At 36.7% G+C, this 17,346-nt stretch overlaps 1 protein-coding gene across 1 annotated transcript in view; it reads right to left on the bottom strand.

Annotated features, from left to right (window-relative positions):
• LOC121528609 (alpha-tectorin-like) overlaps positions 1-15,476 on the bottom strand; it is a 32,081-nt gene extending 16,605 nt beyond the window's left edge. Inside the window, exons 1-4 of the mRNA XM_041816123.1 lie at positions 15,428-15,476; positions 15,015-15,065; positions 1,577-1,692; positions 27-305 (exon numbers count right to left, since the gene is read on the bottom strand). Of these exons, the coding sequence (XP_041672057.1) occupies positions 27-305; positions 1,577-1,692; positions 15,015-15,065; positions 15,428-15,476 (495 nt within the window). The remainder of the gene's footprint in view (positions 1-26; positions 306-1,576; positions 1,693-15,014; positions 15,066-15,427) is intronic.
• Positions 15,477-17,346: the final 1,870 nt, after the last annotated feature.

The raw sequence follows: 17,346 nt of genomic DNA, 5'->3' as shown, positions 1-17,346 counted from the left end.
CTATTTCATGTTTCAAGCTGACTTACTGTTCCAGTGGTGGGGTAGTAGGCCATCTCATACCATGTTGCAACAAAGACCAAGCTGGCGTTGAAGTTCAGTCCTGGGTAGTAGTCATTGATGTCTTTCGTCGCTTGTTGTAGGACATCGCCACTGGTGTATTGGTTATAGAAAACCAGACCAGTTTGTCTGTTGTCAAAATCCGTCCAGAATGGAGCTATGATATCTCTGGTTCCATTCAATGGAAACGTTTGAGGTATGTAGCTGTACCATGGTGAGTCGAAGGTCAAATGTCCATTGTGGTTCACCTGGAAGCAAATTAATGACATTTTTGCAAATGATCACTATGTATTTTTCACATATATACAGTTATGATTGTATAAGTTATTTTTTTCTTTAACAGTACTTAAAAGCTATATTCCAAGAATTTTAACAGCTTTCCAAATGTAGGGATTTCGGTTTTGGCATAACAGATCAGAGATTGGAATTTTGGTTTGAGACTTGGACTCAAGTTGCACCAAAGTTGCGCACAGTTGTGACTTAGGACTTGCCCCTGAAAGACTTGACTTGAAACTCGATTAAGGATTCAGCCCCATACCAAACCTTTTTTTACTGTGTATTGTCTGGTGCATTATCAGTACGAGTTATAATGTTTTTCCTTCCCATCATGTCCACTCTCCATGTCTTTGCTATCAGCCACACTCCACAGATGATATTACAGTACATCACCTTCATTCAGGGCAGGCTTGAAGCCAACACAATACAGGTGGTTGCCTTGATCAAGGAGAGGTAACAGTGAAGGAAATGACAGTGTTCACATAGAGGAAGAACTCAAAGTATTTTGAATGAAGGGAGAGTAAGAGGTCAGCCTTTGCAGTAACTCACCATTAAAGGTTTATTTGTAACTTGATGTACATTTCCCTTCATACATACTGTAGGTCCAGTCATTTAAAATACAAGATAATACTTGTCTATGTATCGCGTTCACCTCTGTGATACAGACCAACAGCAGGAGAGAAAGCAGAAGTAGCGACCGTAGCACCACACTGCACAAACTAAAAAACATTAGTGTAATTAAACTCTATGGATATACTTAAACTCTAATACACTTAGAATCTGCCTGCCCATCTGTGTAGCAGATACATTGTTAGTATGGGCTAGGTCTAAGAAATTCATCTCATCTGAATTCCTAAACTTGTTAGCTTCATGAAGACATTTTAAAGATACGATGTTGATAGCAGGCCAACTACTTAACCTTCTCTTGACATGCATGTGACCCTGTTTTGGCTTGATGATTCTCTTAACACATATCCCAAACTACTAAATGGCAATAAATGAACTGAATCATCCCTTTCCCAATGGCTAAAGGTAGCTTTTATCAGGTTCCTATCCATTTTTGGACACTTGGATGATTGGACAGTAACGGATGTGTCAAGCTAAACATTGGTCCAAATATATGGCATGCAACAGGTATATAAAACAGTCTATCCGGTGAGTCAGGTTAGGACTAATGTTAACAGAATAACAAACTGATTCCTCTGTAAAAGAAAAATTTTGTTCATAAATTGTTTTTACATACATAAATCTGGTTATATGACTTTCCAAAGAACACAAAGGGGTGTTCCAAGGGAATCAGAGGAGAACTTCCATCATCAGCCCGTATGGTTGCTGTTCCATTAATGGGGTAGAGGGGTCCTAGAAACAACAACAGACACAACAAATTATCTTACTGGTGATGCCAGCAAATATCTTTCACATATAACCAGGCAATTCAGTTGGAGGCCCTGGGACCAAATAAGGCCTCCTTTTATGTGGCCTTTTAAAGATACAATATGTAGAATTTCTGTGCTTAAAAAAAAATATATATATTACAGTTTTTCTCAGTCGCTTTGGTACATTTCTCAGATCAGAATTGAAATTCTTAAAACTACTTGTTCAATCTTCACATCACTGTGTCACTTGTGCACTTCAAAAAAGCAGTTTCTTATTTCCTTGATCAAGTTGCAAGTGCTTTGGTACATCCATGCAAACGACTATGTACAATTCTCTGCTGTTTCCTACATCATGAATTGCTTTTGTCATGTTGATCAAAATGTATTATAATGGGTCTCTGTTGAACAGTCTCACCCCCCACAACATTTAGGTATTAGTTCATCACATAAGTCTTTACATGCCAAATGGTTGAACATGTTGTCATAATATGTCAAGCATATTTCTATACATTTCCATTAGACTTTTTTTCCTAAATCTGTCCTGAATTGGTAAATTGCTCCCAGGTGAATCTTGACTTTCTCTAACGAAAGGAAATGTGTGAAACATTAGATCAACCAATAATCAAGGAATCATCGGATGCAGCGTGTGATGACATCACAGCAGATACCTGCAGAGGCTGGATAAAACACTCTAAAAGATTCTTTCCACGCTGCATCGCAAGAGAAGATTTTCGTTGTGATGTGGATGAAAATTTGTGGCCAACAGACAGGAATGTCAGGAGGTGTTGGAAGACTGCACTGTAATTCCGACAGCACTGCATGTACAGTTTTCCCTAAGAAGATTGTCCTATGTTCACATTTCTACTTTTTTTTTGGTTCCTTTGTGCTATGCAGTGCTGTCTTTTCCTTTCTGTATCACAATGACATCGTCTGTCAACAAATTACAGTACAAACAGCAAAAGCGTAAATGTGAATCTTGTCCAGTCTCTTGCAATCAATCTCCCACATACACTAAGGTGTAATTTACAATTTACAATAATTGTCATCAAAACTTTAGCCATAGTTTACATCAGAACATCCCTCCAGAGTACACTGTTATACTGACAACATGACTAAGCAATTTGACTGTCTTATTCGTACACAATGACACAAGGACTTATCATTCTGATGGCACTGACATGTTCGTTGACACAGATATTTACTTTTGAGAGGGTTAACTAACTGGACAGCCCTGTAGATATTTCTTGACCAATGATAAAGGTACAAAAAAAGGAACATCTCCTGATTAAATCACATTGTTTGTGCTTAAAATGCAAGTAAGTATAGTCTTTAAGTATTGAATACGTTTAGTGATATATCTTTACATGTTTGCATGCTCAGTATGTAAAAAAAAAAGAACACAAAAACTAAGACATTTGATATTTTACTTGCCTCCAAAATGTGTTGGGTTCAGTGGTGGAGTTGGAACAGGAACTGTTGTCATGGGAGTGGTTGGACCTATAAAAATAAGTTGACATTATTGATGTAGAATAACTTATGGTTTAAAAAAAAGAAATCTTCGATAAGCACACAAGTGATAAATCCTATCTAAAAGTAATTGTATCTACTGACAGCCTTTACGAGACATTGTACACACAAGTATACATTTTTTCTGTCTTTAATGTACAAATTTGAACTAAAACTAAAGCAAATTATCATCTGCATGTCGATCACTTCCTCTCAAAATAAATTATTTAAAAGCTGCCATATAATCAGCCCAGTTAGTTAATAAAACATCCAAAACTTAATCTGCTTCTATAGGGTGATATTGTATTGTGTAATGCCAAATCACAGAAGTCAGACTGTTTCTGTTCTTGAAGCAAACACAAGATACTTGTGCGCTACAGAAAGAAAAAGTGCACAGTGAAGAAGTCCCTAAACCTGGTTAAATCTTTACTATTTGCCTCCACAAGTCAACCGTGCTGACTGATGCGTGCCATGAGGGCAACACTTCACCAGGATTAGTGGGACCACCTTCACTGGTGTTTCGTCCAGTTAGTCCTCAAACTCCCAGAGGGCTAAACAGTGATCGCCAGCATCCCAGACCAACCCCCCTCCATCCTGATGCTCACTACCCATAATACCAACACAGAGACATTCGTTCTTACAGATTTTACAGATCTTTTATCTCTATTTCTATTGGAATTACCTTTTCACATAGGGCCAGATAGGTTTGGGGTTTTTTTCCTCAATAAATAAAATCATCATTTAGAAACTGACTTTTGTTTTTACTCAGGTTTTCTTTGTCAGGAAGGGGGCAAATACTTTTTCGCAGCACTGGCCCTTCTTATCAATGCTTTTTCAGAAAGTGCCCCCCATTCCAAACTAACTGAACAGCCCTGTAGATATTTCTTGAGCAATGATAAAGGTACAAAAAAAGGAATATCTCCTGATTAAATCAAATTATTTGTGCTTAAAATGCACATTTATAAAAAAAAAAAGTATTAATTTTGGTTGAGTAAGTACAATCTTTAAATACTGACTACGTTTAGTGATATATCTTTACAGGTTTGCATGCTCAGTATGTTAAAAAAAAAAAAAAAAGAACACAAAAACTAAGACATTTAATATTTAACTTGCCTCCAAAATGTGTTGGGCTTGGTGGTGGAGTTGGAACAGGAACTGCTGTCATGGTAGCGTTTGGACCTATGAAAATAAGTTGACATTATTGATGTAGAATAACTTACAGTAAAAAAAAATAAATAAAAACAATTGGGAAGCACACAAGTGATAAATCTTATCTAAAAATAATTGTATCTACAGACAGCCTTTACAAGACATTGTACACACAAGTATACAGTTTTTCTGTCTTTAATGTACAAATTTTAACTAAAACTAAAGCAAATTATCATCTGCATGTCGACCACTTCCTCTCAAAATAAATTATTTAAAAGCTGCCATATAATCAGCCCAGATAGTTAATAAAACATCCAAAACTTAATCTGCTTCTATAAGGTGATATTGTATTGTGTAATGCCAAATCACAGAAGTCAGACTATTTCTGTTCTTGAAGCAAACACAAGATACTTGTGCGCTACAGAAAGGAAAAATGCACAGCGAAGAAGTCCCTAAACCTGGTTAAATCTTTACTATTTGCCTCCACAAGTCAACCGTGCTGACTGATGCGTGCCATGAGGGCAACACTTCACCAGGATTAGTGGGACCACCTTTACTGGTGTTTTGTCCAGTTAGTCCTCAAACTCCCAGAGGGCTAAACAGTGATCTCCAGCATCCCAGACCAACCCCCCTCCATCCTGATGCTCACTACCCATAATACCAACACAGAGACATTCTTGTTCTTACAGATTTTACAGATCTTTTATCTCTATTTCTATTGGATTTACCTTTTCCCATAGGGCCAGATAGGTTTGGGGTTTTTTCCCTTAATGAATAAAATCATCATTTAGAAACTGACTCTTGTATTTGCTCAGGTTTTCTTTGTCAGGAAGGGGGCAAATACTTTTCACTGGCCCTTCATATCAATGCTTTTTCAGAAAGTGCCCCCATTCCAAACTAACTGAACAGCCCTGTAGATATTTCTTGAGCAATGATAAAGGTACAAAAAGGAATATCTCCTGATTAAATCAAATTATTTGTGCTTAAAATGCACATCTCATAAAAAAAGTATTAATTTTGGTTGAGTAAGTACAATCTTTAAATACTGACTACGTTTAGTGATATATCTTTACAGGTTTGCATGCTCAGTATGTAAAAGAAAAATAAATAAAAATAAAATAACACAAAAATTAATACATTTAATATTTAACCTGCCTCCAAAATGTGTTGAGTTCAGTGGTGGAGTTGAAACAGGAACTGCTGTCATGGTAGCATTTGGACCTATGAAAATATGTTGACATTATTTATGTAGAATAACTTACAGTAAAAAAAAAATAAATAAAAACAATTGAGAAGCACACAAGTGATAAATCTATCTAAAAATAATTGTATCTACAGACAGCCTTTACAAGACATTGTACACACAAGTATACAGTTTTTCTGTCTTTAATGTACAAATTTTAACTAAAACTAAAGCAAATTATCATCTGCATGTCGATCACTTCCTCTCAAAATAAATTATTTAAAAGCTGCCATATAATCAGCCCAGATAGTTAATAAAACATCCAAAACTTAATCTGCTTCTATAAGGTGATATTGTATTGTGTAATGCCAAATCACAGAAGTCAGACTATTTCTGTTCTTGAAGCAAACACAAGATACTTGTGCGCTACAGAAAGAAAAATGCACAGTGAAGAAGTCCCTAAACCTGGTTAAATCTTTACTATTTGCCTCCACAAGTCAACCGTGCTGACTGATGCGTGCCATGAGGGCAACACTTCACCAGGATTAGTGGGACCACCTTTACTGGTGTTTTGTCCAGTTAGTCCTCAAACTCCCAGAGGGCTAAACAGTGATCTCCAGCATCCCAGACCAACCCCCCTCCATCCTGATGCTCACTACCCATAATACCAACACAGAGACATTCTTGTTCTTACAGATTTTACAGATCTTTTATCTCTATTTCTATTGGAATTTACTTTTCCCATAGGGCCAGATAGGTTTGGGGTTTTTTCCTTAATGAATAAAATCATCATTTAAAAATTGACTTTTGTATTTACTTAAGTTGTCTTTCTCAGGAAGGGGGCAAATACTTTTTCACAGCACCGGCCCTTCATATCGATGCTTTTTCAGAAAGTGCCCCCCATTCCAAACTAATTGAACAGCCCTGGCATTAAAATGTAAATATCTCTTGACGAATGATAAAGGTACAAAAAAGGAACATCTCCTGATTAAATCAAATTATTTTTGCTTAAAATGCACATTTATAAAAAAAAGTATTGATTTTGGTTGAGTAAGTACAATCTTTAAGTACTGACTACATTTAGTAACATATATTGACATGTTTGCATGCTTGGTATGTTCAAAAAATAAAAAACACAAAAACTAAGACAATATTTGATATTTAACTTGCCTCCAGGATGTGTTTGGTTCACTGATGGAGTTGAAAGAGGAACTGCTGTCATGGTAGTGGTTGGACCTATGAAAATAGGTTGACATTGTTTATGTAGAATAACTTACGGTAAAAAAAAAAAAAAAAAATTCATTGAGAAGCAAACGTGATAAATCTATCTAAAAATAATTGTATCTACTGACAGCCTTTACGAGACATTGTACACACAAGTATACAGTTTTTCTGTCTTTAATGTACAAATTTGAACTAAAACTAAAGCAAATTATCATCTGCATGTCGATCACTTCCTCTCAAAATAAATTATTTAAAAGCTGCCATATAATCAGCCCAGATAGTTAATAAAACATCCAAAACTTAATCTGCTTCTAAAAGGTGATATTGTATTGTGTAATGCCAAATCACAGAAGTCAGACTATTTCTGTTCTTGAAGCAAACACAAGATACTTGTGCGCTACAGAAAGGAAAAATGCACAGTGAAGAAGTCCCTAAACCTGGTTAAATCTTTACTATTTGCCTCCACAAGTCAACCGTGCTGACTGATGCGTGCCATGAGGGCAACACTTCACCAGGATTAGTGGGACCACCTTCACTGTTGTTTCGTCCAGTTAGTCCTCACACTCCCAGAGGGCTAAACAGTGATCTCCAGCATCCCAGACCAACCCCCCTCCATCCTGATGCTCACTACCCATAACACCAACACAGAGACATTCTTGTTCTCACAGATTTTACAGATCTTTTACCTCTATTTCTATTGGAATTACCTTTTCACATAGGGCCAGATAGGTTTGGGTTTTTTCCTCAATAAATGAAATCATCATTAGAAACTGACTTTTGTATTTGCTCAGGTTGTCTTTGTCAGGAAGGGGGCAAATACTTTTTCACAGCACTGGCCCTTTATATCGATGCTTTTTCAGAAAGTGCCCCCCATTCCAAACTAACTGAACAGCCCTGTAGATATTTCTTGAACAATGAAAAAGGTACAAGAAAAGGAACAACTCTTGATTAAATCAAATTATTTGTGCTTAAAATGCACATTTAAAAAAAAAGTTTTAATTCTGGTTGAGTAAGTACAATCTTTAAATATTGACTACGTTTAGTGATATATCTTTACAGGTTTGCATGCTCAGCATGTAAAAAATAAATAAATAAATAAAAAATAAAATAACACAAAAATTAATACATTTAATATTTAACTTGCGTCCAGATTGTGTTGAGTTCAGTGGTGGAGTTGAAACAGGAACTGTTGTCATGGTAGCGTTTGGACCTATGAAAATATGTTGACATCATTTATGTAGAATAACTTACAGTAAAAAAAACAAAAAAAAAAAACAAAGTCATCGAGAAGCACACAAGTGATAAATCCTATCTAAATATAACTGTATCTACTGACAGCCTTTACGAGACATTGTACACACAAGTATACAGTTTTTCTGTCTTTAATGTACAAATTTGAACTAAAACTAAAGCAAATTATCATCTGCATGTCGACCACTTCCTGTGGTGTTTTACTTTGTGGAGTCGTTTTATTTTTGTGAAACTTCCGGTTTCCGGAGGCTGTGACTGGCTGCTAACTTTACTTTGCTCTTCCTGAGGCTTCCACCCCTTCCCCCCGGTGCTGTGGAGAGTTCACACCTGCAGCGAATCACTCATCATGATCACTACTTAAGACCTGCTGCGGCTCTCTACAGCGCCTGAGTCTCGCCTTACTTACCTCACGGTAATCGTCAGCTCCAGGCTCCTTCTCTCACGAGATTCCTCCAGAGAAGTTCACCAGTGTTTCTTCTATTGAGATTTTTGAGTATTCTCTAGTGCTTGTTTATTCCTGTGCTCACCTCTAACGTGCCTCTCCATTCCCTTCCAGTGCCTCCTGCCCAGATCACCGCAGCCAGCTCCAGCACTCTCTCACCTTCTCGGACTCTTGGAATCCCCCCTCCTGTTCCCACTTACCTGCACAATAAACCTGTTCAAAACTGCTATCCGTCTCCGCATCCTGGGTTCAACCATTACACTTACATAACACTTCCTCTCAAAATAAATTATTTAAAAGCTGCCATATAATCAGCCCAGATAGTTAATAAAACATCCATAACTTAATCTGCTTCTATAAGGTGATATTGTATTGTGTAATGCCAAATCACGGAAGTCAGACTGTTTCTGTTCTTGAAGCAAACACAAGATACTTGTGCGCTACAGAAAGGAAAAATGCACAGCGAAGAAGTCCCTAAACCTGGTTAAATCTTTACTATTTGCCTCCACAAGTCAACCGTGCTGACTGATGCGTGCCATGAGGGCAACACTTCACCAGGATTAGTGGGACCACCTTCACTGGTGTTTCGTCCAGTTAGTCCTCAAACTCCCAGAGGGCTAAACAGTGATCGCCAGCATCCTAGACCAACCCCCCTCAATCCTGATGCTCACTACCCATAATACCAACACAGAGACATTCTCGTTCTTACAGATTTTACAGATCTTTTATCTCTATCTCTATTGGATTTACCTTTTCACATAGAGCCAGATAGGTTTGGATTATTTTTTTCCATAATAAATAAAATCATCATTTAGAAACTGCATAATATATTTACTTGGGTTGTTTTTGTGCGGTTTTAAAATAGGTTTGATGATCCGAAACAGTACAACAATCTGGAAACTGGGCTCTCTTCTTATGACTGTTGTCCTTAAAGAAATCTAAAAGGTTGTTTGGGGATCTTTAACAGTACATGACAGGCAATAGTTTCTGAGGGTTACTGAAGCTTTAACTTACCTCCCTGAACCGTAGGATTCAGAGAGGAAGGAAGAGAATTAAAGATGATTATAGAAGAAAGACAGAACAGATTAGACAGTACCCATGATAAGTCCCTTTACAAAATTCTGTTATGCTGTCTGTCTTTGAAAATTTTTAAAAGCACAAGTAATAAGGTTACAGGTGTATACACAACACTTACGTCTTTATTATGAGATAAGATACACAACACTTTAAAATCATATAAATATTTTTTAATAGGCACATTAAGTTCTCCAAGATAAAAAAAATGTGCATTCCATGAATAGAAATAGCTTAAATCAATGAATATAGTATCTGTAAAGTAGGAAAAAATCTCACAGGTAGAATACCCCAAGACATTGCTAGTCTTGGGCTAAGCCCCTAATGTTGGCAACATCTAGCTTCACCCTTGCTTCAGCCCATGTAGCCATCCCCTAGCTCCACCGATGGATTTCATTGTTCCATCAATCACAGCAAGTGGTCCACGTCCTGAAGCAGCAAAGCAGCCCCAGACCATCACACTGCCGCCACCATGTTTGACTGTTGGCATGACTGTTGATCAAATGCTGTGCTATTTTTACGCCGCACACTTCCCAAAAAGCTAAGCTTTGTCTCATCAGTCCACAGAATATTCCTCCAAAAGTCTTGGGGATCATCAAGATGCTTCTTGGCAAATGTGAGACGAGGCTTTGTGCTCTTTTTGGTCAGCGGTGGTTTTGGCCTTGGAGCTCTCCCATGATGCCATTTTTGCCCAGTGTCTTTCTTATGGTTGAGTCATGAACTCTGACCTTAACTGAGGCCAGTGAGGCCTGCAGTTCTTTGGATGTTGTTCTGGGTTCTTTTGTGACCTCCTGGATGAGTCGTTGTTGCATTCTTGGAGTCATTTTGGTTGGCTGACCACTCCTGGGACGGTTCACCACTGTTCCCAGTTTTCTCCATTTGTGGATAATGGCTCTGTCCCAAAGCCTTGGAAATGGCTTTGCAACCTTTTCCAGACTGATAGATTTCAATGACTTTGTCATTTGTTCTTGAATTTGTGGCATGATGCGTTTCTTTCTGAGATCTTGTAGCCTACTTCACTTTGTCTGACAGCTTCTATTTAAGTGATTTCTTCATTCAACAGTGAAATTAAACTCAGCTTTCCAAAAACTGTGGTTAATCACTGTTAACTCATGATTTAACAAGGGGGGAAATTACTTTTTCACATTGGGCCAAAAAATAACATGGGTTGAGCTTACTTATAAAAGGTGAAAACTTGTTTCCTCCGAAATAACAAGTAAACTAAACTTGACTTTTTTATAAGTTCTTTTTTATTTTTTTTATATTTTTTAAATGCGCTGCAATTACAGTAACTTAATATTTCTGAGTAATAAATACTCATGCTTACTTTATCATTTTAACTGTGCTATACTAATTTACTAATAAATTAATCATTTTTCACATGTAATACTAGTTTAAATCTAACTATTGATTATTTAACTCAAAGTATCTGATTAACTTAAAAATTGAAGTAGTACTCACTGAAAAGAATGTTATTTATGACAGTTTAAGTTACCATTCCACTGCTCTCCACCTCTCCAGGAGGACAGAAAAAAAGTTGCACAGTCAAATTCCCTGATGAGTTTTCACTGTTATTTTCTAATGTGCACTATGATCAAAGGCACATTAATGCTTAGGCTAGCTGGTACTTTAGTCTAGAGTTTCTACCTCCATGCATACCTCATACATGAGAGATACTATTTATATTTTGTAAGACAGCATTTTTATATTACATATTTGTATTTATTAGTGCTCTTGCAATACTACTTTTATTTGTTCTCTATTTCTATTGTGTTTCTGTCGCCAAATGGCCTGCTTTGTCCTGCTTTATCTATTACTTTTTGTTACTGTAAACTGGAATTTCTCCTTGTGGGACTAATAAAGGAATATCTTATCTTATCTTATCTTATCTTATCTCATCTTATCTTATGTAAAGTGTGGCTTTCACATAATGCAACAGCCGAAACACTGATGGAAGGGCCTGATACTGACAGCCGCCCAATGCAGGTTGATTCCAGCTATGGAGGGTTCCTCAGTGAGGCACTTTGGTGAGTTGAATTTATCAGTGTCACAAACTCCACCTCCCTCTAACTGTGCTTGGCTCTTAGTGCCAGTGTGTGGGAAATGGATGCTTGTTTCAATGACTGATGTATACATAAGGGAGGATTTTTTTTTCCGAAATAGCTGTCGTGTGGCCAAGTCTATCGATGCGTCCGTCATGCGTATTTGCACAGACACGTTTGGCTTCATGTTGTTGGCCCAACACCACTCACAGGCAGACAAACACAAGCTAATGTGTTGGTGGTGTAGACCCGAGGCTTCTATCTGCAGAGGAGAAAAGGATTCAGCACAGGACTGAACTTTTCTCATGCTTTAAAGTTCCTCTCTGACCATGGCGCATACGTGCGTCAATGCTATCTATGAATAACCGCACTCTCTCTCTCTCTCTCTCTCTACTCAGCAAGCTGCAGACTGTTAAAATATTGTTCCATAAACATTCCACTTCTATATTTTATCATGATGATACACCCTAATGATTAAACATCAGTATATGAGTTCATTATAAAACCTTTAATATGTGCCACATTGCAGAAAATATATATTTACTGTATATTGATAATTAACGGATCAAAAACATCATAAATCTCTTACATCATAATGACGGATCAGTAGGGCAGTGAGAAATGGAGGATGACAGGAGCCAGGAATGCTCTGTGATTCACATTATTGATATTACAGATTTCTCAAAATCACTGATCAGACTTAATGAATATTTGAGCTCTCTCAGATGTTTACAATGGGTGTAAATGGTTTTTATGGTAAACTTTATTGCCCTTTTTCACAATTTTTTGCCAGTTTTCACCCAATTAAGCTACCTTTTGCCATTAAATACCACCTTTTTCCTCATTTTTACCCATTTGAGCTTTTTTTTTGCAACTTTTCACCCATTTTTTGCCACTTTAATCCCAACTTTTCCCCTTTTCAACATTTTTTCTCTCAATGTTCACCCATTTAAGCTACCTTTTCTTGTTAAATACCACTTTTTTCCTAGTTTTTGCCCATTTTAGCCACTTCTTGTTGCCACTTTTATCCCATTTTTGTTGCCATTTTTCACCCATTTAAGCTACCTGTTGCCATTAAATACCACTTGCTTCCCCTTTTTTGCCCATTTTCGCCAGTTCTTTTTGCCGCTATATCCCATTTTTGCCCTTTTTCACCACTTTTCACACATTTCAGCTACCCTTTGCTACAAAATACCACATTTTCAATTGTTTTGTCCATTTTTCCCACTCTTGACTGCTTTTTGCCCATTTTAGTCAATTTTCACTCATTTTTTGCCACATTTGGACCATTTCATCTCACCTACAACTTATTTTTTGGTCACTTCTCACCCATTTTTTTGCTACTTTCTGACCCCTTTTCCACTTTTTCTCCCATTCTCACCCCTTTTCACCAATTTTTGTTGGTTTTTGACCCTTTTCGACACCTAAATTTAACTTATTTTTATTGCTACCTCAAGCTGTTTTTGCTTCACCTCTTAGATTGCGGCTCTTGCAAAGGTATTTTTCAACATTTTGGCTGTTTGGTTGAGCAGGGTTATGTAACACTGCTGTAAACAATATCTCCACCATCTTTAGCACAATCTCACACACCTTCAGCCTTTAGACTCAAAAGGCTACTCTGTCAATAAGGCAGTGTTAAATGTTTTTGTTAACTAACTTCATATTTTGAGCTATGATTTCACATTCTTCACAAATCAGGTATTGCACTCTTCAGCTTTTATGCTATTTTCAGCTATTTTCCACTATTTCAGCTATTTTAAGCAATTTCTATGCTTTTTCAGCCAATTAATGCTATTCTAAGCTATTTTTATGCTATTTTAAGCTATTTTAGGGCTACTTTCAGCTATTCTTGAGCTATTTGCAGATAATTTTAGGCTACGTTTAGCTATTTCTATCATTTTTTTAGGAACTGAATGCCATTTTCAGCTACTTTTATGGCATTTTATGCTATTTTTTTGCTTTTTCAGCTATTTTCAGCAGTTCTGATTCTAATTCAGCTCTCAGCATCCCCACGCAATTTCAGCTGAAATTGCATTTTTATCTAGTTTTAGGTGAGAGTGCTGTTTTTAATAACTATGTACATCATAATTATGTAAAGTACAAATCCTCAGCCAATGGAATACAATCACAGAAACGTTTTGAGTCGTAACGGTGCGTTTATAATCCAGATATCAATATCTAAGAACTGGGAAACACTGTGGATCACTGTCAAATCCAAATATAGCTGATTTTCGCAGACATTGGTCTGTTTAAATCCTGTTTTACCCGCTCCTCACAGAGCAGACTTCCAGTTTTGTTGCACACTGACGTGAGGTCAGTGCAAACCCCTATTGTTGTGTGTGTAGCTCCACCTTTTTGGGGTGAATAAGTAAGTTCTATACCCCTACGGAAGGGCCCAAAAAAATGGGATGGTACTGGTCAGTTTTTGTGACCCTTTCCAACTTTTGCGATATGGAAATGCAAAAAAAGGCATGCTTTGCTGTTCCAAACTGAACCGCCAGGTGGAAATGTCCTATATGTTAGGCATGCTGTCCACTCAACATTATCACTGTCCCCCACAGGTGAAAGTTCTTTAAGTGAGCTGGTAACTTAACTTGTGGGGCAAAAGGGATTAATGCCCAAAGGCATTCTGGGAAAACTATGTAGATTAAGGGACTGGAATGGGAATGGAAATCAAAGGTGAACATACTGATTCAAGAATAACTTGGTAGGTAAACTGGTTTGGTGATTACATGCCAGTCCTTTGCAATGTGTCACTGTAGCACCATAAAATTAGATGAAGGTACAACACTTCCAGGGACAGCCACAGGGGGGCAGTAAAGCACTATCAGGCTGCCATTAGGCTCTGTAAAGTGGAAAAAAGCAGCTGACTATTTGGCTCACAGAAAAGTATCTCCTTGAAATGCCCTAAAAAAGGTCCTCAAACAGCTGACTGGGTGCCATGAGTTTTAGGTCCTTATACTTGGTTATTTCTAAATCTGCTGCCCAGTGCATGTGATGTTTCTATGTACAGTATCTGTTTACTTGACAGAAGCCAGCTTCAATCTTCTCATTCATACATACAATCAGACACATGTGCTATTAGCTTTAAGTCACTTGGTATAATAATAATCATTTGATATCACTGTATGTCTGTTGTTTTTTAAATATAATATAATATAATGCAGTCCTTTATTTATGCAGCATATTTTGAAAATTAGCCAACTGCTGCACAGTGACTAAAACAGAAATCAGAACATAATTCAAAGCAGGAAATAAAACATAAAAATACCTGAGTTGAAAACCAGACAATAAGAATTAATTTTACAACATCAATCAATCAACCTTGATTTATTTTATGGCACCAATTCAAAACCAAAGTTACCTCAAGAAATTTTCTGTCTAGACTGTAAGTGAGATGAATTATCTTACATCCTTTCTAAGGTTGAGCTTACCTGCAGTCACCTGAGGATTCATGGTTGTAGTCGTCTGAGGAGTCACCACACCTGTGAGACAAAAGCATGAATATGAAAAACAATGAGACAAGCCTTTCCTCTGGTGCTGTCTCACTCCATCCTCCACATTTAAGCTGCTGCTGTGCTGTATGTACACTACACTTATCATTAAGGATTTCTTCATTGATTTAAAGCAATGGAGTCACATCTTTTAAAACTGTTTTCAGACACAGAATCCCCTGAATGTGATATAAGCTCTCATCTAATGGTAAGTCATATCATCTTTACTCATATAGCACATATAAATAAAGCTAAGAGTATAAAAGAATAAGAACTTAATAGCTCCCCACACAAAGAGAATATAATGCATCAATACAACAAACAATAAAATCAAGTATGATTTTATTACTTACATACTATCCCAGTAAGCAGCAGCACAGGTAGCGTCATCTGAGCAGCCATTCTCCAAAACTCAAAATTAAAATCTGTTGACAGATATAAAATGTTGAATTACACAAAAACAACTCCATCTTTGTTGCGTCACATTTCACTGTTGAACTGTTTTAAATAAAAATGTTTACATTCAAATCGAAGTCCATGAGAATATACAGTGCTTAACAAATGTATTAGACCACTACCCAAAGTAAGGTTTATGCCACAGCTGCACTAAATTAACAGCATTGGTAATTACCAAAATCATTTTTTATGTTTCTGCAATGGTTAATACACCAATATGTAGAAGCTCTTTAACCCAAATGATAAATGATATTTTTAACGCTAATATATAATTATTATTGTTATCCATAAATTTTCAAATTTACGGATTTACCAACAAACTGAAAAAATAGTAAAGCACATTAATATTTCTTGATTAATATGTCAAATTCTAGTTATTTACTTGCATTTCTGAACAGAAAAATGAGTTTTAGTGGTTGAATGTTAAGCTTGATTAATTTCTGACTTCTCTTTGAGCCGGCTCAAATTTGGGTATAAAAAGGTGAATTCAGTTTGAAATTCCTCATTCCTGTTCGAAATGGTAAAACGTGGAGAGCTCACTGAAAATGAAAGAGTCTGCATTACAGCACTTCATGTTGCTGGATGGTCTCTGAGACAAATATGACAGGTGGTCTAATAAATTTGTTAAGCACTGTACATCAATTTATCAGTGATATTGTTAAAAAAGAAGAAAAAGCAGTATAATTCTTATTTATAAAACATATTTTGAAGATATGCAGTGAAAAACAAGCCTTTTGTCCCATTGAATCGAAATTTATTTTTTAAGCAGTCCGTGAAGTATAACAAATTTCTTTAGCTTTGTTAATTTAATATCATTTCTTAATAAAGTCAAACTATGATGCAGTAAGACATAAAAACTCCCATCATAAGAATAGCTTGAATGATACAACACATCAGACTGATGATAATAACCCACACCTACAAAATGCATTAATTACCTGTTTGTGCTCCTCTGGTTCTGTAGGTGCATCTGAGTGATGCAGGGCTGCTGCAAGGCTATTTATAATGTGAAATCAGGTACCTTCCCACAAACTTGTAGTTTGACCAGTTCCAATGTAATGACGTGGAATAAAAATCATTACTTCCTCCTTTCACTGCTTTTAATAAAAATAAAGAGTGTGTGACTGTTTTTTACATAATGAAATCACTTTTAATGATAGAAATACCTAGATATATATTCTTATAATTCTTGAAATGTGTTCATTTAAAGGACATTTACCCTTTTTCTGATTTTGTAAAGCAATCATGGTCAATATAATTTGGCTTTTTTACATAAAGAAAAAACAAAAATAAATTCTCCCTTGTCAAAGTGAAAACAGATTTCTACAAAGTAATATCAATTTTAAAAAGTAATGTAAAGGAAGTGACTGCATAAATATTCACCCCCTTTAAAGTGACTGACCTAATTCAACAGAGGTCCAGCCAACTGCTGCTAGTAGTCTCACAGTTAGTGAAATGGGGACCACCTGAGTGCAGTGAATGTCTCTATTGATCATAGTATGAGGACACCTGTTTCTGGAAGGTCCAGTCACTGGTTAATCAGTATTCCTTGCTACCATTACACCATGTAGACAAAAGAACACGCCAAGCAACTCAGAGAAAAGGTTATTGACAATCTGCCTACATGTGGCCATCCTCATAATCTGAGAGAAAAAAGGAAACTAGTAAGAGAGGCCACCAAGACACACATGATTATTACAGTATGAGATGGGAGAGGCTGTGCATACAACAACCGTCGTCCAGGTTCTTCACCTGTCAAAGCTTTATGTGAGAGTGGCAAACAGAAAGCCACTGTTGAAGAACACTAGTACTGAAT

This window comes from Cheilinus undulatus, linkage group 20 (genome assembly GCF_018320785.1).
Source record: "Cheilinus undulatus linkage group 20, ASM1832078v1, whole genome shotgun sequence".
Classification (NCBI taxonomy): domain Eukaryota; kingdom Metazoa; phylum Chordata; class Actinopteri; order Labriformes; family Labridae; genus Cheilinus; species Cheilinus undulatus.
Note: the sequence above shows the minus strand (reverse complement) of the source record. Positions and strands in the feature narration are given on the sequence as shown.